The sequence below is a fragment of the Coregonus clupeaformis genome, chromosome 8 (assembly GCF_020615455.1).
Source record: "Coregonus clupeaformis isolate EN_2021a chromosome 8, ASM2061545v1, whole genome shotgun sequence".
In the NCBI taxonomy this organism is placed as follows: Eukaryota; Metazoa; Chordata; class Actinopteri; order Salmoniformes; family Salmonidae; genus Coregonus; species Coregonus clupeaformis.
In genome coordinates, this window is record NC_059199.1 from 53,860,404 (window position 1) to 53,882,417 (window position 22,014).

General features: G+C 43.9%; 1 protein-coding gene across 2 annotated transcripts in view; it reads right to left on the minus strand.

Annotated features, from left to right (window-relative positions):
- Positions 1-11,282, minus strand: part of LOC121571335 (calsequestrin-1) — a 37,247-nt gene extending 25,965 nt beyond the window's left edge. For both annotated transcript variants that reach the window (XM_041882741.2, XM_041882740.2), the window contains exon 1: positions 10,837-11,282. In XM_041882741.2, coding sequence (XP_041738675.2) covers positions 10,837-11,073 — 237 coding nt within the window. In that variant the 5' untranslated portion in view covers positions 11,074-11,282. The remainder of the gene's footprint in view (positions 1-10,836) is intronic.
- Positions 11,283-22,014: the final 10,732 nt, after the last annotated feature.

The following is a 22,014-nucleotide window of genomic DNA, read 5'->3' on the forward strand; positions in this document are numbered from 1 at the left end:
GTAGTGTCCCCATGAGTGACAGAACACTGAGCCAATCACGGCGCAACTAAAGAACATTACCAACCCCTACGCTCCGTATTTTCCACTGGCTGCCCCACTACCACAGAAAGCACTGAGCTAGGCTGAAACAACTACATTTTGGAGCTGCCTTACTCAAGAAAGCAAAAAAGAGACCATGTTTGTATGCGGCTGTGTTGACTCAATGATACATATTTTTATTGTTTTACATTGTTTGCAAACTGGCTCTGCCACACCTGCCCTGAATGACGGGTCGCCACTGCATACCTCTCCTGTATACGGCTAATTTCCAGACATGGGTTCTAATATTATTTTTAATAATTTTAAATGCTTTAGCTGCACTTGATTGAGCTTGCCTGGGGCACAGAAACCAATAGAATCGTCCCAAAAGTGAAAACCTTCTACCCCGCCAACCTGGTGGGCACTCAAGACAAATGCTCAAGGTAAACACACACACACAGGGAGGAGCTATAGTTCTAGAAGTTCTAAAATGCTCATACTAAATAACAAGATATTCATAAAGTTGTTGTTGTTCTGTCACATGTTGTCACATGGGATGAAGCAAAAACAACCACACATACAGTGGGGAGAACAAGTATTTGATACACTGCCGATTTTGCAGGTTTTCCTACTTACAAAGCATGTAGAGGTCTGTAATTTTTATCATAGGTACACTTCAACTGTGAGAGACGGAATCTAAAACAAAAATCCAAAAAATCACATTGTATGATTTTTAAGTAATTAATTAGCATTTTATTGCATGACATAAGTATTTGATCACCTACCAACCAGTAAGAATTCCGGCTCTCACAGACCTGTTAGTTTTTCTTTAAGAAGCCCTCCTGTTCTCCACTCATTACCTTTATTAACTGCACCTGTTTGAACTCGTTACCTGTATAAAAGACACCTGTCCACACACTCAATCAAACAGACTCCAACCTCTCCACAATGGCCAAGACCAGAGAGCTGTGTAAGGACATCAGGGATAAAATTGAAGACCTGCACAAGGCTGGGATGGGCTACAGGACAATAGGCAAGCAGCTTGGTGAGAAGGCAACAACTGTTGGCGCAATTATTAGAAAATGGAAGAAGTTCAAGATGACGGTCAATCACCCTCGGTCTGGGGTTCCATGCAAGATCTCACCTCGTGGGGCATCAATGACCATGAGGAAGGTGAGGGATCAGCCCAGAACTACACGGCAGGACCTGGTCAATGACCTGAAGAGAGCTGGGACCACAGTCTCAAAGAAAACCATTAGTAACACACTACGCTGTCATGGATTAAAATCCTGCAGCGCACGCAAAGTCCCCCTGCTCAAGCCAGCGCATGTCCAGGCCCGTCTGAAGTTTGCCAATGACCATCTGGATGATCCAGAGGAGGAATGGGAGAAGGTCATGTGGTCTGATGAGACTAAAATAGAGCTTTTTGGTCTAAATTCCACTCGCCGTGTTTGGAGGAAGAAGAAGGATGAGTACAACCCCAAGAACACCATCCCAACCGTGAAACATGGAGGTGGAAACACCATTCTTTGGGGATGCTTTTCTGCAAAGGGGACAGGACAACTGCACCGTATTGAGGGGAGGATGGATGGGGCCATGTATCGCAAGATCTTGGCCAACAACCTCCTTCCCTCAGTAAGAGCATTGAAGATGGGTCGTGGCTGGGTCTTCCAGCATGACAACGACCTGAAACACACAGCCAGGGCAATTAAGGAGTGGCTCCATAAGAAGCATCTCAAGGTCCTGGAGTGGCCTAGCCAGTCTCCAGACCTGAACCCAATAGAAAATCTTTGGAGGGAGCTGAAAGTCCGTATTGCCCAGCGACAGCCCCGAAACCTGAAGGATCTGGAGAAGGTCTGTATGGAGGAGTGGGCCAAAATCCCTGCTGCAGTGTGTGCAAACCTGGTCAGGAAACGTATGATCTCTGTAATTGCAAACAAAGGTTTCTGTACCAAATATTAAGTTCTGCTTTTCTGATGTATCAAATACTTATGTCATGCAATAAAATGCAAATTAATTACTTAAAAATCATACGATGTGATTTTCTGGATTTTTGTTTTAGATTCCGTCTCTCACAGTTGAAGTGTACCTATGATAAAAATTACAGAACTCTACATGCTTTGTAAGTAGGAAAACCTGCAAAATCGGCAGTGTATCAAATACTTGTTCTCCCCACTGTACACATACACATACACACACACATCAATAAATAATTATCTGTGTGAGTGTTTTTCCACCTTGCGGTATCATAGCCCCACCATTGCCACTGTGGCTGTGATTAATGAATGTGCGTCTCAATAACTTTAACTATCTTTCTATCCACGTGCCATTTCCTCGAAGACCAGGACCTGGCAAGACACGACGGGTGGAAGCAAGGGGGAAATTATATCCTGTCCTTCCAGCTATCTGTAGGACCAGTTTTTCATGGCCATGTCACCTTACCACTATAAAACTTGAGCCCTAGCCTAGAGTTCTCCCTATAACTAGGGAGTGTTTCACTAAGTTTTTTTCCATAGCTATTTCCAGAATTGTTCCTGGTCAGGTAAAACTCATATTCCTAGTTATAAGCCATAGAGGAGACAAGGAAAGGAAGCCATTTTATATTGAGGAACACAGTCTTTGTTCTCTTCACTACTAAGATAATCAGATGTTACATTTTGGCTTGGAGTGGGAGAAGTCTGTGTCAGTCAGTTCATGACTGATGAGACTGGGTTGCGGTCATGGTCAGAGTCAGAACCAATGAGGCTATGGTCTCCTGGCTGGCTGGCTGACTAACTGACTGACTGGCTGGCTGTGGTCTCCTGGCTGGCTGGCTGGCTGACTAACTGACTGACTGGCTGGCTGTGGTCTCCAAGCTGGCTGGCTGGCACAGAGATGCCATGCTTTGGTAGATCCTTTCAACAAGCTCTTGATCCATTCACTGATTGACTAAGCTCATGGTCTGGACTTGGTCCATGCTGTCCTGTGGATCTGTTAATTCCAAAGTGCCATCAGAGGAAAGGCATTTATGGAGCGTACAGTCAGGAAGTAGAGGGCTATAAGGAAGAGCAGGACCGTGGAACTGTGTTAAAATTAAATTATCACAATTAAGAGTAATGGATTGAATAGAATATAGACATCGCAAACTATGAAGCCCAAGACACACAGTTTATTGACCTTCACAATATCTTAACCATAGGATACTTTATCCTTTGTAACATTTTAATCATCCACAAATGTTGTACTCAACCACTTTCAAAACCTTTTTAATTTCTTAGTTAGTAACTCTGGGCTTGCATTATATCGCTACTCTCATGAGAACTGGCAGTAATAAAAGTATTGTTATTGTTGCTGCTGCCTAATGAGCAGTGATGATGTTATTTTGCATCAACAGCATGGCGCCAGAAGAGTGACGCGGTTGCCATGAAGACAGTCTGAACCTTCAGCTCAATACAACAGGGAATGTCTATTCCACATGGTACTGTAGAAGATGCAGCTAGTAATGCAAGGAAGACGTGGAGGAACTAGCTAATGTACTATTATCCACAGGTAGCTCCAGGGGTGGCCAATCAATATATGTAGTTCTGTCCAAATGTATGTAGTTCTGTCCTTGTGCTGTTCTTTTCTATTAATGTTCTGTATTATGTCATGTTTCATGTTTTGTGTGGACCCCAGGAAGAGTTGCTGCTGCTTTTGCAACAGCTAATGGGGATCCTAATAAAATACCTAAATACCTAATATCAGCCATTGAGGGCCACAGTGTGTAAAGGTTTTTGAGCTGAATTAAATGTAAAAGGCTTTGAAAATAAAAAAGCTTGCGGTACGCTCACTCAGTGCTCCATTGACATTTCACAGAGATTCGCTTGTTTTTGTGAGAAATCTTCGAAAAAGAACAGGAATTTTGCAATAATATGAAAAGCCTATACTAAAATATGTCATGTCTCAAAATCGATATCTATCTTACCGCTATATTGTTTTATGTACTGTGGATACAAGAAGAAAGATGATGAGTACAACAGGAAAGTGAGACTGTCAGTAGCCATTATTCTCTCACAGTATCCAGTCTAGATGACATGATGCTGTGTAATTTTCCTGATTTTTGACCACTTGTTGCTCTCTATTGATTTAGCCGACCCTAATTCTGGCCATCCTACAAGGGTAAAAACTCCAATAGCTTTTGAACAGATCGTGATAGAGACATTGGACCATTGGTTTTATTGGAGGATTGTCTACACAATTAACATAGTATTTTACCTGTTGGTCAAAATATGCGTTTTTGATTGGACACCCTACAGTAACCATGCTCTACTACTGTTTGCAGGGTAGGGACTGTGAGCTTTAAGCTCGCTGTCCCTTATCCCATTTCATGTCAGGCCTGCTCCATCCCTCTCCCAAAGAAGAGTAAAAACTACACCCCAGTTTGACCCAAGAAAACGTAGCATTTGGACTACGGATAGATGCATCTATTCTTCACTATTCCCCTCTTCAAAGCCAGTGAGCCATAAAGGCTTAACTGCCTGCTGCCCCCCTTCAAAAACATGTAGAACCCGGTGGCCCGCTGCCCCCTTTAGCCAGTATCCCATTCAGCCTATAAGGTTGACCCTTGACCTTTCGCCTTACAGTACATTCGCTCCTCAGGCTTTGGGTTACAGTCTCTTTACTAACATTTGCTACTCCCTGCCTCCCCAACATAGATACATGGTACAGGCTAGCTTACAGTCCCTACCCTGCACCCATAGGTAGAGCAATGGTGGCCAATATCAGCCATGGAGCATTAGGTGGACAATGACTGAAAATACATTATAAGATTTGTTGTTGCAGAGTTATCTTATGTCTGGTATCCCAACGTTCTACGTGTTTCCTCTTATTGGGTATGATCCAGAGGTAGCCTACTTGTCTGGTCAAATTTAAGACTTAAGAATCCCATTGTGAAACTGATAAGCGTGCAGAACCATGTTGTATATAGGTACTTTACTATGCTTACTGTAGGTGCCTCAGGCGATAATTGGTGAGGGTTCAGCATATTAAGTCTTTTACTTTTAATGCAATCCTTGGGACTTGGATGTGTATACACAGTAGACACTGCAACACTAAAATGCCCAGGCAGACATAGATATATTTTCATAAAATGTTACACATATTCAAGTACAGCAATGCTACACAGTCTAGATGTGACTCATAGCCTAAATCTACACAGAATCCACCATAGTGTAGTGTACTAATGCTTGCTTAGCTAGCATGTAAATAAAAATATATGTTTTATTGTCACATACACCGGATAGGTGCAGTGACATATGTTGTTTTACAGGGTCAGCCATAGATATATGGTGCCCGTGGAGGAAATTAGGGTTAAGTGCCTTGCTCAAGGGCACAGACAGATTTTTCACCTTGTCGGCTCAATTACATTGTGCATGTTCATTTATACAGTAACTATTATTTAACATGTGAGTCACCTGGGATTTGAACTCTCAACCTTTTGGTTCACGGCATTCTAATCTTGCTGCTACGCCACCATGTCTGTGTCAGTGACTGGATTCACCTGTATTGCTACACTTTGCACTTTGATTTAAATCTCAGCTTGGTTAAAAGTACACTCAAGAAAAATGATTTGATTTATAATAGTGATAAAGGAGTAACATTAAAAGAGAGTAAAATACCCCACCAACATTAGACAACTATACAGAAAACCCTAACATTTCTGAAATAAATAAATCAAATTATTGATAGGAGAATAGTCGGATTAACTGATAACTGACACATACATGGTGGCATAGCAGGAAGATATGAATGCCGTGAACCAAGAGGTTATGAGTTTAAATCCCAGGTGAGGACATGTAAGCAACTCCAGTGTACGTATATTTGGGATTGTGTTTTAGGTTATTGTCCTCCTGCTGAAAGGTGAATTTGTCTCCTAGTGTCTGTTGGAAAGCAGGCTGAACCAGATTTTCTTCTAGGATTTTGCCTGTACTTAGCTTGATAGGGTCGACAACAGTAACAAGGGGTGGTCTGTAAAAATGTTTACGTTTCATTGGGACCTTCAGGCGACGTCTTAAAAACGTATTTAGGGATGTACCTGGAACAAGCTTGGAACAAGACAAAAACTTCCAGGGGACCATAACAGAATGTCCTATGATTTAAACAACGTTGGACACAGGAATGTTCTGGCAAAATTCCCATGAAACGTGTCTACAACATTAATATCTTATATTCTGAGAACATGGTAACCATCAATCTACACATAGTACCCCATGACAAAGCAAAAACAGATTTTTAGAAATTTCTGCTAATTTATTACAAATTAGAAAACTGAAATATGACATTTACATACGTTTTCAGACCCTTTACTCAGTACTTTGTTGAAGCGCCTTTGGCAGCGATTACAGCATCGGGTCTTCTTGGGTATGACGCTACAAGCTTGGCACACCTGTATTTGGGGAGTTTCTCCCATTCTTCTCTGCAGATCCTCTCAAGCTCTGTCAGTTTGGATGGGGAGCGTTGCTGCACAGCTATTTTCAGGTCTCTCCAGATGTATTCGAACGGGTTCAAGTCCGGGCTCTGGCTGGGCCACTCAAGGACATTCAGAGACTTGTCCGAAGCCACTCCTGCGTTGTCTTAGCTGTGTGCTTAGGGTCATTGTCCTGTTGGAAGGTGAACCTTCGCCCCAGTCTGAGGTCCTGAGCGCTCTGGAGCAGGTTTTCATCAAGGATCTCTCTATACTTTGCTCCGTTCATCTTTCCCTCGATTCTGACTAGTCTCCCAGTCCCTGCCGCTGAAAAACATCCCCACAGCATGATGCTGCCACCACCATGCTTCACCGTAGGGATGGTGCCAGGTTTCCTCTAGACGTGACACTTGGCATTCAGGCCAAAGAGTTCAATCTTGGTTTCATCAGACCAGAGAATCTTGTTTCTCATGGTCTGAGAGTCTTTACGTACCTTTTGTCAAACTCCAAGCGGGCTGTCATGTGCCTTTTACTGAGGAGTGGCTTCCGTCTGGCCACTCTACCACAAAGGCCTGATTGATGGAGTGCTGCAGAGATGGTTGTCCTTCTGGAAGGTTCTCCCATCTCCACAGAGGAACTCTAGAGCTCTGTCAGAGTGACCATCGGGTTCTTGGTCACCTCCCTGACCAAGAACCCGATTGCTCAGTTTGGCCGGGCGGCCAGCTCTAGGACGAGTCTTGGTGGTTCCATACTTCTTCCATTTAAGAATGATGGAGGCCACTGTGTTCTTGGGGATCTTCAATGCTGTAGAATTTGTTTGGTACCCTTCCCCAGATCTGTGCCTCGACACAATCGTGTCTCGGACCTCTACGGACAATTAATTCGACCTCATGGCTTGGTTTTTGCTCTGACACGCACTGTCAACTGTGGGACCTTATATAGACAGGTGTGTGCCTTTCCAAATCATGTCCAATCAATTGAATTTACCACAGGTGGACCCCAATCAAGTTGTAGAAACATCTCAAGGAAGATCAATGGAAACACGATGCACCTGAGCTCAATTTCAAGTCTCATAGCGAAGGGTCTGAATACTTATGTAAATAAGGTATTTGTGTTTTTTAATTTTAATACATTTGCAAAATTTTCTAAAAACCTGTTTTCGCTTTGTCATTGTGGGGCATTGCTGAGGATTTATTTTTATTTAATACATTTTAGAATAAGGCTGTAACGTAACAAAATATGGAAAAAGTCAAGGGGTCTGAATACTTTCCGAAGGCACTGTATAGATATAGATATTCAGCTCAGTGATCCTATTTTTGAGCGAGAGAGAGATAATCTGACTCCGGTAAGGTTAAAAGGGTGACATTTTAGGCATATTTCAGGTGTGACTGGTCGAGGACCGGGGTGACTCTCGCTAGAGTTCTGACCTTTGACCTCTCAGAGAAGAAGATGCTGAGGAGGATCACTTTCCTCGCTACGGCCACGCTAGGTCGAGAAGGGTTGTCACAGGCAAGAAGATGGTAACCGGAGGTTGTTTTGTGATCTTGCTCAGGCTGCCTGTCTTAAAGTGATGCAGCACAGTTTTTGTATAATTCCAACCAGTAGTTTTGAAAGTAGCGCTCACGAGCCAAAACTTGTCCCCGAAAATTTGTATGATACGTTACATCCTGCAATGTTTTTTACATAATAATCAATATATAATCCTGCAATTCGTATTATATTTCACTAATTCCAATTTGTACAATATGTTACGAATTTCTAAGGGCTTAAGATCCCGTTCAATCTCTTTAAGTGGTGCATCTGCATTTTAACTTTCTCTCTCTCTCTCACTCAACACTCTTAACAGTTATGTCACTCAAAACCTCTAGATTACCATTTCATTAAATTGTTCACATAAGCACTGCTTTTGCATCCAGACACCACCACAACCTCAACAACAACTTAAAGAAACAAGCAAAATCTTAGACATTGTGGGACTGCTGTAATTTGTATATGGCTGAATCATTCTCATCCACACTATTTATGGTTTGAGACATCCATGAGGAGACAGCAGCTCAGGAGCCTCATCACTACGTATATAGAGTACATTGGATTACACATCTTGTGCTACTCATCTGTCCAATAGCATTACAGGACATTACAGGGTTGAAGTGAAATCATATGATATTTTCCATCTGTGAAATGCGTCAGAGCAAGTCATACAACATAAACCGTCATGCTAGACCAATCCTCTGATCAATATCTTGAGAAATTGGGGTCTTTGCTGCAATAAAACTATTATAACAGGTATATTGGGTTCTGAACTCTTAAAAATCCAATTACATCTGATTTTGTCAGGGTACATAATTTAATAATTCATAAATTAATAAATCCTGCTTGGTGGAAATGACCTGCTATTTTCAGTATGTATTTTAGACCCCTGAGAGCTTGTTGCTGATTGGCTAACTAACGCTCCACATTGGCCAAAAGTCAGCAGTATGACAGTGAGGGGTCTAGCTACTCAGCGACTCAGCGTTCTAGCTATTCACACACACACACACACACACACACACACACACACACACACACACAGCTCAACTCAGCTACATGGCTGCACATGGGCGTATCCGAAGCGTGGTAGGTACATAAACGATGATGTAGCCCTTTCCTGCAGTTAAATGACCTAGTGGCCTTATGGTTGGAATGTTATTAATATTTTTCATGATTTCATAATTAATAAAAATTTCAAAAAACCCGCTGAAACTCCAGTGTTTAAATGTTAAACGGTTTTGTTATATTTCAGTTTTCTGTGATGTATATAAAGTGTAATATTGGGATGCAAACAAAAAAATGTAATACAATTCAACTCGATAAACGTTTTTTGGAAAAAAATCATAATACAAAAAAATTAAAAGTGGTTGTCCCACTGGCTATCCTAAGTTGAATGCACCAATTTCTAAGTCGCTCTGGATAAGAGTGTCTGCTAAATGACTTAAATGTAAATGTATATCTGACATGGTACAGGTATCTTATTTTTTTAAGGCCATAACCATGTGTGTGAGGTGTATACTTTTGTCTCAAAGTAGATTTGTTTAAGACTACCAAAAAACACTCTGTGTGACCCTGATTTAGAAGTACTTTAACCACTGCAGTAGAAGGTTAAGATGTTCACCTAGCGTTGTGTATTATGGTGCAGAGAGAGCATTGAAAGCACTGAGAGAAGTTAGAGCCGTGGTATATGGCTCTCTATCTCTCCCCGGAGGGCTCTTCACCTTCTTGGTAACCCTGTCCAGAGCTATTTACAGTCGTGACAGCTAGCGCTACTCTAGACCTGTAAGAAGACACTGTAAGTCTGGGGCCGTATCAAGCATCTCAGAGTATGAGCGCTGATCTAGGATTTTTGATCACAATGAATAAGATTACACGGATAGGGGGGACCTGATCCTAGATTAGTACTCTTACTTTGAAACTCTTGATTCAAACAGCCCCAGGTCCCTCCTGTCCATGTAATCTTATTGATTATGATCTAAAAAGCTAAACTGATTCTAGATCAGCACTCCTTCTTTGAGACGCTTGATACATACAGACCCAGATCTGCTGTGGGCATGCAGTGCAGTGTGCACTGCAAGGGTACATATCGGTTGTTGCTATGATGTCATAGTCTAATTTTGACCCTCTCCGAATTCAGGAGTTACGTAGTTTGTCCACTACACCCACATACTGTACTTGCATGCACGCACACATACCAATATACCCACAAGCCGCTTGGACACCCTCAACCAGAACTAAATAACCCAGAGAACCCCGAAGCGAAAACCTATAGATTTAGGACTCAGCTACACAGACCAGACCAGCTTCAACTCTGTTACCAACAACCAATAACATGACGTGTCCAAGGCCCAGACATTTGGAGTGCTCCACATCCTGGTTCAGTCTAACCAGGTTCCTAATATTCTCAGGAAAGACAGTCTATATTTTCTATTAAGGTGCTTTTTTTTTGCATGTAGTGTTCTCCCCTGCCACCTTGTCTCTTTCTCTCTCTCCCTCATCCCCTCTTCCCTCCATTTCCCCCTGGGTTGATGATGCTGCCGGCTTCCTGGAATGTACCTGCAGCTCAAATTATGCTATGTCTCTCTCCCTCATTGTTGCCCCTCCCTCCATTCTCTCATCCCTCAGCTTCCCTCTATCCACTCTCTCACTTTCCCCCTCTTTCTCAGCATCCTTTCTCCCCACCTCAGGGGTCATAGCCTCGGGGACCATCTCCTCCACCTCCCTCAACCCTTCATCCCCTTTTCCCCTCATCCCTCCGTTTCGTCATGCTGTCCCAACACCCACGGCCAGGGTCAACTCCTCCATCTCTCTCATCCTTACTCCCTCTTCCCCTCCATCCCTCCATCCATTCCCTCCATAGGACCCACCTCCAGGGCGAGCTCCTCCATCTCGAATACTTTCTGGGCATTTTTGTTGTTCTCCACATGTGTATGGTAGTAGATCACCATGACATCGTACTTCTTCATCACAGACTTGTAGTTCTTAGCATTGAGATCATGGACGCGGTCTTTCCCATCATACTCAGGGATCTCCAGACCCTTCTCTCCCCAGGACAGGTTCCCCAAAGAGAGCAGGGCCCCCAGAAACACCCAACCCCACTTCATGGTTCCAGGTTATTGTTGGTTCCCCCCACTCAGGTCTCCCACGACTTGGACGTCAATTGCTGAATTGTTTAATGTTGAGAAAAATATATATATTTTACGTTGTTCCTAAAATACAATTTAAAAAACGCCACTTAGGAACAAGGTCCACTTCGTTTCGACGCCGGCCAGAGAAGAGCAGGTCGGAGTGTTGAACCCCCCCTTTTACACGTGGGCTCAGACACTACTGTCCAAGGGGGTGAGTGAGGGGTGGGGTTCCAACGACGAGGGCGAGTTGGAGAGAGAGAGAAGCAGGCTGCAACCCGGGGAGAGTGGGCAACCAAAAAGTAGGGAGAGAAAGTGGGAGGGAGGGGGGGCTTGATGACGATGGGTTTGGGGGGTTAGAAAATAGCAAATGGATGGAAACGTGGGAGGGGCTATCTTTGGATCGCATGGCCACCTGTTGGATGCCATGGCTACGGAGGGAGGGAGGGAGAGAGAGAGAGAGAGAGAGAGAGAGAGAGAGAGACGGGATTCCATTCCCATATTAAGTTTTGTAGAGGACGCTGACCACGGCTAAAAATACTGACACAAACGGTGTGAGCAAGATGGCCGCCATGGAATCCTGAGGGTCGATGAGCGATGGGCTTGGCTTGATAGATGTGTACTGTAGCCTGCAAGTTCAGAGAGAGAGAGCGAGAGAGAGCGAGAGAGAGAGAGAGAGAGAGAGCGAGGAGAGAGAGAGAGAGAGAGAGAGAGAGAGAGAGAGAGAGAGAGAGAGAGAGAGAGAGAGAGAGAGAGAAGACAGAGAAGACAGAGAATGGGGCATATTGAGAGTGTCATAGATTCTATGGCACAGAGTATAGGGCATGACGCACATTATGTTGAACTAGGTACTGTTGTCTGCCAGTGCAGGGCCTAGCTGGGTGGCAGACAGAGAGAAAAAAAGAGAGACAGACAGAGGCATATTTAGGGTGGCACAGAGTATAAAGGGCATGAGACACATAGATGATTATGTTGAACTAGGTCGGCCTTACTGTAGTCTGCCAGTGCAGGGCCTAGCTGAGTGCCTAGACAGACAAACAGACAGACAGACACGCATATTCAGGATGGCACAGATTCTTTGGCACAGAGTAAACGCCTTGAAGTACTGTACATTTAACGTTATGGTGATGACTCCTGGCTGCCGCTGTTCCCAGTCTACCTGGTTGTGCTGCTGATCCAGTTTCTTCAATTCTGCCTATTGAACCCTGACCTGTTCATCAGACGTGCTACCTTTTCCCCGGACCTGCTGTTTCGACTATCTCTCTCTCTCTCTCTCTCGACCTCTGAATGTTTGGCTATGAAAAGCCAACTGATGTTTACTCCTGAGGTGCTGACTCTATAACTCTATAAACACTTTGTTTATTATTTGACCCTGCTGGTCATCTATGAACATTTGAACATCTTGAGGAACCCCAAAAAGGGTTCTATCTGGAACCAAAAAGGGTTATCCTATGGGGACAGACGAAGAACCCTTTTGGAACCCTTTTTCCTAAGAGTGTAGGTTCCTTTGATGGACTAGAAGAACAGCAATCTTTGATGCTTTACTGGGCATTTTGTGACTGTTATTATTTCCTATAGAAAATGAAGAAATGCCAGTAAAACTAGAAATGCAAAAGCTTCCTTCTATATGGATAGTCTTACAATGAATTAAAACAATCCAGAGAAGTCTCTGGAAATACACAAATTACCAAGGGTTGCATGTTTTGGTTTTTCGCTACACAGCTGATTCAAATAATCAACTAATCATCAAGCTTTGATCATTTGAATCAGCTGGGCAAAAAACTAAAATGTGCACCCCTTGGGGTCCTGAGGATCGAGTTTGGGAAACGCTGCTCTAGCAGATCTATTCAACATGTCTTTAACGACTGGTGAAATACCTTTTGTTTGGAAATGTGCCTGAGTAACCCCTCTCTTCATAAAGGTGGAAACTCCTTAGACCCAAATAACTATAGACCTATATCAGTAATCTGTTCAATAGCAAAACTCTTTGAGAAATTAATACATTCCCAAATGTATCAGTACATACATTTAATTTAATTTCACAATTTCAATCTGACTTTAAACCAAACCATTCGACCACTACAGCATTAGTGAAACTTACTCATGATATACACTGAGTGTACAAAACATTAATATTGAGTTGCACCCCCCTTTGCCCTCAGAACAGCCTCAATTCATCAAGGCATCCACAGGGATGTTGACCCATGTTGACTCCAGTGCTTCCCACAGTTGTGTCAAGTTGGCTGAATGTCCTTTGGGTGGTGGACCATTTTTGATACACACAGAAAACTGTTGTGCATGAAAACCCCAGCAGCGTTGCAGTGCTTGACACACTTAAACCGGTGCGCCTGGCACCTACTACCATACCCAGTTCAAAGGCACTTAACTATTTTGTCATGCCCATTCACCCTCTGAATGGCACACATTCACAATCCTTCTCTCAATTGCCTCAAGGCTTAAAAATCCTTATTTAACCTGTCTCCTCCCCTTCATCTACACTGATTGAAGTGGATTTAACAGGTGACATCAATAAGGGATCATAGCTTTCACCTGGATTCACCTTGTCAGTCTGTCATGGAAAGAGCGGGTGTTCCTAATGTTTGTACACTCAGTGTATGTTAGCTATTAGCTAGTATTGCGTGTGTGTACACATGTTGCCTAGGTACAGTAATAATAATAATAATAATAAATAATAATATGCCATTTAGCAGACGCTTTTATCCAAAGCGACTTACAGTCATGCGTGCATACATTTTTGTGTATGGGTGGTCCCGGGGATCGAACCCACTACCTTGGCGTTACAAGCGCCGTGCTCTACCAGCTGAGCTACAGAGGACCACTATATGCACGAGTGAGTGCATATATATTTAGGGGAACTTGGAGAGAGCGAGATAGAGAGAGCGAGCTAGAGCCAGAGAGAGAGAGAGGAAGCTAGAGCGAAAGAGAGAGAGCGCTAGACCCAGAGAGAGTGTGAGAGAGAGAGCGCTAGAGAGAAGGAGAGAGAGCTAAAGAGCGAGAGAGTTGGAGCCAGAGAGAAAGAGAGAGAGCTAGACAGGCGAGAGAGCTAAAGAGCGAGAGAGCTAGAACCAGAGAGAGAGAGAGAGCTAGATAGAAAGAGCGATATCTTGAAAGGAGAGAGCTAAAGAGACATATAGCTAGAGCCAGAGAGAGAGAGCTAGAGAGAAGGAGGGCTAAAGAGAGAGAGCATGTCAGATATTAGTTTACAAAGTGAAAAAGGAGAGGAGAGTTATTAATTAACCGTTTGTAACCTCATCCTCTCCTCCTCCATGTCATATGCTGGCTCATACAGTTTGTGCCTATTTAGATACCAGGCAGACAGGGGAAGAGGGGTTGGGTGCAAGGAGCTGGTAGGTACAATATATGGGGAAGTTAAATGGAGGTTGGAGGAACTTCTATTTTATTGGTAGTGTGTGCGTGTGAGAGAGAGAGAGAGAGAGAGAGAGAGAGAGCGAGAGAGCGAGAGAGAGCGAGAGAGACAGAGAGAGAGAGAGAGAGAGAGAGAGAGAGAGAGAGAGAGACGAGAGAGAGAGAGAGAGAGAGAGAGAGAGAGAGAGAGAGAGAGAGAGAGAGAGAGAGAGAGAGAGAGAGAGAGAGAGCGAGAGAGAGCGAGAGAGAGCGAGAGAGAGCAGAGAGAGAGAGAGAGAGAGAGACAGAGAGAGAGAGAGAGAGAGAGAGAGAGAGAGAGAGAGAGAGAGAGAGAGAGAGAGAGAGAGAGAGAGAGAGAGAGAGAGAGAGAGAGAGAGAGAGAGAGAGAGAGAGAGAGAGAGAGAGAGAGAGAAAGTGACTGAGTGTGTGTGTATATATTTAATGGTCGACAACCAAGCCTGCATGCGTGCATGAATGTTTGTGGTGTGTATGTGTGTGTACTAGGACCCTGTAGCTCAGTTGGTAGAGCATGGCGCTTGCAACGCTAGGGTTGTGGGTTCGTTTCCCACGGGGGGCCAGTATTTTTTAACAAAAAAATGTAGGGCAATGACAACGGTATTGCACCTCAGTGGAAAACAGCACCCTCCTCTGGCCATAGTAGTAATGGCACCACACATGTTGAAACATCTCAATCACTATGATTGTCATTTAGCTGCTTTGCATATACAGGCACATAATAGCATAATATTATGGCATTCAGTGCATCTTAAAGGTGCAAAATGCAGAAGTCGCTCAGGCATTCCCTGGTTGCTAAAATTCGAATAATAACCCTAATTTCAGTTTATGTGACAAAACAAGCAATAGTGTAGTGTAGAGAATCATTGTACCTTCGAAACCGCTGTGAAATACATGACATGACCAAAATAATGTGGACACCTGCTCGTCAAACATCTCATTCAAAAATCATGGGAATTAATATGGAATTGGTCCCCCCCTTTGCTGCAATAACAGCGTCCACTCTTCTGGGAAGACTTTCCACTAGATGTTGGAACATTGCTGCGGGGACATCCTTCCATTCAGCCACAAGAGCATTAGTGAGGTCGGGCACTGATGTTGGGCGATTAGGCCTGGCTCGCAGTCAGCGTTCCAATTCATCCCAAAGGTTTTCGATGGGGTTCAGGTCAGGGCTCTGTGCAGGCCAGCCAAGTTCTTCCACAACAATCTAGGTAGCGTTCTCCTGGCAGATAGTGAAGCGTGATTCATCACTCCAGAGAACATTTACATTACATTTTAAATTTTAGTCATTTAGCAGACGCTCTTATCCAGAGCGACTTACAGTTAGTGAATACATATATTTTTATACTGGCCCCCCGTGGAAATCGAACCCACAACCCTGGCGTTGCAAACGCCATGCTCTATCAACTGAGCTACATCCCTGCCGGCCATTCCCTCCCCTACCCTGGGCCAATTGTGCACCACCCATGAGTCTCCCGGTCGCAGCCGGCTGCGACAGAGCCTGGATTCGAACCAGGATCTCTAGTGGCACAGTTAGCACTGCGATGCAGTGCCTTAGACCACTGCGCCACTCAGGAGTAGAACGTGTTTCTACTGCTCCAGAGTCCAATGGCGGCAAGCTTTACACCACTCAAGCCGACGCTTGGCATTGCGCATGGTGATCTTAGGCTTGTGTGCGGCTGCTTGGCCATGGAAACCCATTTATATAAGCTGCCAACGAACAGTTCATGTGCTGACGTTGCTTCCAGAGGCAGTTTGGAACTTGGTAGTGAGTGTTGCAACCGAGGAAAGATGGTTTTTACACACTACGCGCTTCAGCACTTGGCGGTCCTGTTCTATGAGCTTGTGTGGCCTACCAATTCGCGGCTGAGCCGTTGTTGCTCCTCGATGTTTCCACTTCACAATAACAGCACTTACAATTGACCGGTGTAGAAGTTTGACGAACTGACTTGTTGGAAATGTGGCATCCTATAACGGTGCCACGTTGAAGGTCACTGAGCTCTTCAGTAAGGCCATTCTACTGTCAATGTTGGAGATTACATGGCTGTGTGCTCGATTTTAGACACCTATCAATAACAGGTGTGGCTGAAATAGACGAATCCACTAATTTGAAGGGGTGTCCACATACTTTTGTATATATAGTGTATATTTTCAATAACCAAAAATATTGTATTTACAGCTGTTTGAAGCTGGTGCACAAAACCGAAAGTAAAAGACACAAATACAAAACTTAAGAACCGGAAGCATAGAAATAGCACACATAGGACAGAGCTACCACTTTTTACACTTGCTTTCAATGAGAATGCCAGATCTATAACTAACATTTATATGTTCATTTGGTCAGGTCGCCCAAAATGTTCAATCGTGTGCAACTGCAGCCCGCAATTCAGGGCGTTCCTGCATGTGGGCATTCCTGCATCTGCTTGTGTGACACTTTTGAATGTGGGTCAAAAGGGAAATAAAAATATTATCCGAGTTTTTTCGCCCCCGCCTTCTGTGTAACGGAGTCCTCTTTTCTAGCTAGCGAGAGCGACACGGGTAGACAGTGTCCTTCGCTCCCGCCTGCCCTCACCGTTGTTAACAGAATTGTGGGAAAACCGTGCCCAACAGGCGGAGGCGAAAGGACACTGTCTACCGCTCGCCCCCGCCTCCCACTAGTAGAGCAGGCGGAGGCTGGGGTGACACCATGTGCTAACTAGCTAGCTTACTAGTTAGTGACACTGTGTGCTAGCTTGCTAGTCAGCTAGCACAAGGAGTCACCCCTGCCTGCTGTGTACCGGAGAAAACCCTGCCCAACAGGCGGGGGCGAAGAACACTGTCTACCGGTGTCGCCCCCACCTACCTCTAGCTACTCTGGTACACAGCAGGCGGGAGGAGGGGGCGACACTGTGTGCTAGCGACACACTGTGCTAGCTTGCTAGTTAGCACACTGTGTCACCCCCGCCTGCTGTGTACCGGAGTTCTCTGTAGGGCTAGCTGGCTAAGCTAGCACACAGTGTCCATCACTCCCACCTGCTGAACAGCTGCCCTCGCCATAGTTAACAGAACTGCGGGAAAACAATGCCCGACAGCCTCTTCTTCTTCTGTGGGAGCGCCCCTGCATAATTTCCTCCTCTCCAAGGTTCTCCTAGTCTGTTACATGGTAGGCTACTGTGGTCATTGGAAATTGTGTTTGCTGTTACCATAGTGATTGGAGGTTCTCCTCCACTTCCTCAAATAAACCAAGACAGAGGAGATGGCACTGTTTACACAAATGTGATATAGTCATGTCACCAATCTTGGATGTATACAAGGTAAATAAAGTGGTAGATAAAATATAAGCGAAGCAATCAATGTATACTATATTAAAGTTTTAATAACCTATGATACCAAAGCAATGCAAGGTGCACTAAAAGGATGTTTTCGTCATCTCATTTATCCTTAAATAAGTGAATATATGTACTCTGTTCTTCTAAATCAAGCCTTGTGAAATGCACAGTATGATACGTGTACTGTACATCCTGTCACCTCCTTCAGACCAGATGCATTGTGGGAACTGGGAATGTGACACTTCGACTTATAGTGCTAAGGGGGAGAGAGGTGGTGGGAGAGAGGTGGTGAGAATGAGAGAAAGAGAGAGAGGGGCAGGAATACAGAGAGAGAGAGAGTGAGAGAAAGAGACAAAGAGAGAGGCAGGGAGATTAAGAGGGAAAGAGAGATGGTGAGAAAGAGAAAGGGAGAGAGAGAAAGAGGGAGAGGGTAAGAAACAGAAAATGAGGGAAAGTCCAGAAAATGTGTTTTAGAGAGACATTGCAGTTTTGAATCTATGAGAGAATAAACAATTATTATGAGGAAAATGTAAATCATCTCTCTGACTTGGTATGTATCGCAGTAATTATACTCAGTAGAGTCACACTGAAAGACTCACTGGGACTGTGTATAGTGCACACACACACACATGCGTGCACACGCACACACATTTTGCATGCTCACACACATAGAGACAAAAGCAGACACACCTTTCAGAACAGTCCCTTACATATTGATGTCCGCTTGAACCTCAGATCCATCAGATCATTAAACCCTCATATCCTCTCCTTATCCCACCACAGCCCCTAATCAGACCTCCATAACCTGCTTTAAAAGCTAACAGGAACACAGTGTATAACATACCAAACACGCACGCGCACTCGCAAACAAACAGCATACTGGGACAGTAATGGCCTTAATGCCTACTCCTTCTCTGTGGCTCGCCCACGGTCCGTATGCTAGCCTAAACGTTGCTAAGCAGTGTGTGTGTGTGTGTGTGTGTCTCATTCTCCTCTGCTGTGAGCTCACCAAATGGGTTTGGGAAACCTGTGCCAGCCTTTTGCACTGGTGTCCAGGCAACCAGAAAGGGCAGAAAAGTGTGTAAGACAGCAACACACACACACGCACACGCACATGCAGACACACATGCGCGCGCACGACAGCCTGTGGAGCGTTACATTGACACTCTACAGAGATTTTGAAAAGGGTATTGCATGTGCAGGAATACAGATAATTTTGCCTGCCTTGTATTGTTATCAAAATCACTATCCTTGTATAACCCTTCTATTGGCTTTACTCATATTAGACCTGGGTTAATAATATTTGAAAGCGTTTCAAATACTTTTTCTGTGCTTTATTGAGCTTTCCTGGCTTAATGGACCAATAGTCCTTGAACCAAAAATCCTGGTCATCTGGCACTCCAGGCAGGCTAGACCAAACGCTCAAAGTATTTGAAAGATTTCAAATAGTATTTGAACCCAGGTCTGACACATATTGGCATTTTATTTCATATTTCAGGATGACAAGAATATGACAGTCACTGTTTGCGTCCTAAATGGCACCCTAGAGTGCACTACTTTTGACTAGGGCCATAGGGAATAAGTTGCCATTTGGGACAAAGTAACTATAAAAATTGAAAGATTCTTTGACAGTTGGGACACGGGACATGTTGCTTGGTAACTGCAGAACCTGACAGAATGACAAAATCAAGCCTCCAATTGAACAGTTGGTGTTGATGATTGGTGGAGATGTGTGTGTGTGTGTGTGTGGGTATGTGTGTGTGTGTGTGTGTGTGTTGTCCTTGAATGAACGCCTTTGTCCGATTAGCCAGTCACTTCAGTTCTTCAAATGTCAATACTTTCCTCTAATCTACACTACCTTGAATTTCACACTGAAAAGATACTGTAACATGCATTTGTATTGTCATTTGTTTTTGTATATTGTTACAAAGTCAATAAAACAAATCACAAAGAAACAGAACATTAATTTAACTGGCTCTAGTTTTGCAACCCACCATTACGTTTTTTCTCTGCACCTCACTGAAACGGCGGCCATTTTGGATCTTCTCCCTCCACCTGCACCAAACTGAAACTGTAGCTATTTTGTATCTTCTCCCTTCACCTGCAGAGAACTGAAACTGCAGCCATTTTGGATCTTCTCCCTCTAACAACACTAACACGGCAGCCATTATTGCGTCTAAATTAATCTTTCGATGGGGTTTAACGGCAGTTGGCATCCAATATTAATGGTGCATTACCGCCACCAGCTGGACGGGGTATTGTATAAGAAACAACAACAACAAAAACATTTTGGGAAAGGGGGAAAACGACATCATACAAAATATAACACATCAACTAAGAAAACCCATTACACTTCTTCAATCACAGTCCACTCCAAAATACATTCCTACACAGGCTCAGGGGCCTGTGATAGGGGTACATTCACCGACAGGATTTCTTGCACGGCCTCGGCTGTGAAATCACGAAGACCCAAAAAACATTCAGCGCCATTCACAATGATTCCAATTTTCTTAAACTTCTTCTCCACTTGAGCTGTACAGTTTATGACCATTGCAATAAATAATACAAAGTCCACCATTTTAACATGCAGCATTTCACTATCCCTAGGTTGATGGGAAACCTTCACTGGTCGTAGTGGCTCTACTACCATTGCTTCTTCCCCGCCACTCGTTCCTTCCAATCTTCTCACCGTCTCCAGATAGGAGACACGCTGGACACTCCTTACCATTGCCACCTCATTCTCCCTAACAGGGCACTCCAAGAATTCAGGCGCATGTTCACCTCCACAGTTGCAGCATTTCCCTTAATCTGGCAATCTTCCCTTCTGCACACACTTGACACATGACCAAATTCTGAAGTTTACATACACCTTAGCCAAATACATTTAAACTCAGTTTTTCACAATTCCTGACATTTAATCCCAGTAAGAATTCCCTGTCTTAGGTCAGTTAGGATCAACACTTTATTTTAAGAATGTGAAATGTCAGAATAATAGTAGAGAGAATGATTTATTTCAGCTTTTATTTATTTCATCACATTCCCTGTGGGTCAGAAGTTTACATACACTCAATTAGTATTTGGTAGCATTGCCATTAAATTGTTTAACTTGGGTCAAACGTTTCGGGTGGCCTTCCACACGTTTCCTACAATAAATTGGGTGAATGTTGGCCCATTCCTCCTGACAGAGCTGGTGTAACTGAGTCAGGTGTGTAGGCCTCCTTGCTCGCACACGCTTTTTCAGTTCTGCCCACAAATGTTCTATAGGATTGAGGTCAGGGCTTTGTGATGGCCACTCCAATACCTTGACTTTGTTGTCCTTAAGCCATTTTGCCACAACTTTGGAAGTATGCTTGGGGTCATTGTCCATTTGGAAGACCCATTTGCGACCAAGTTTTAACTTCCTGACTAATGTCTTGAGATGCTTCAATATATCCACATAATTTTCCTTCCTCATGATGCCATCTATTTTGTGAAGTGCACCAGTCCCTCCTGCAGCAAAGCACCCCCACAGCATGATGCTGCCACCCCCGTGCTTCACGGTTGGGATGGTGTTCTTCGGCTTGCAAGCATCCCCCTTTTCCCCCCAAACATAACGATGGTCATTATGGCCAAACAATTCTATTTTTGTTTCATCAGACCAGAGGACATTTCTCCAAAAAGTAAGATCTTTGTCCCCATGTGCAGTTGCAAACCGTAGTCTAGCTTTTTTTATGGCGGTTTTGGAGCAGTGGCTTCTTCCTTGCTGAGCGGCCTTTCAGGTTATGTCGATATAGGACTGGTTTTACTGTGGATATAGATACTTTTGTACCTGTTTCCTCCAGCATCTTGACAAGGTCCTTTGCTGTTGTTCTGGGATTGATTTGCACTTTTCGCACCAAAGTACGTTCATCTCTAGGAGACAGAACGCATCTCCTTCCTGAGCGGTATGATGGCTGTGTGGTCCCATGGTGTTTATACTTGCATACTATTGTTTGTACAGATGAACGTGGTACCTTCAGGCATTTGGAAATTACTCCCAAGGATGAACCAGACTTGTGGAGATCTACAATTTGTTTTCTGAGGTCTTGGATGATTTATTTGGATTTTCCCATGATGTCACGCAAAGAGGCACTGAGTTTGAAGGTAGGCCTTAAAATACATCCATAGGTACACCTCCAATTGACTCAAATAATGTAAATTAGCCTATCAGAAGCTTCTAAAGCCATGACAT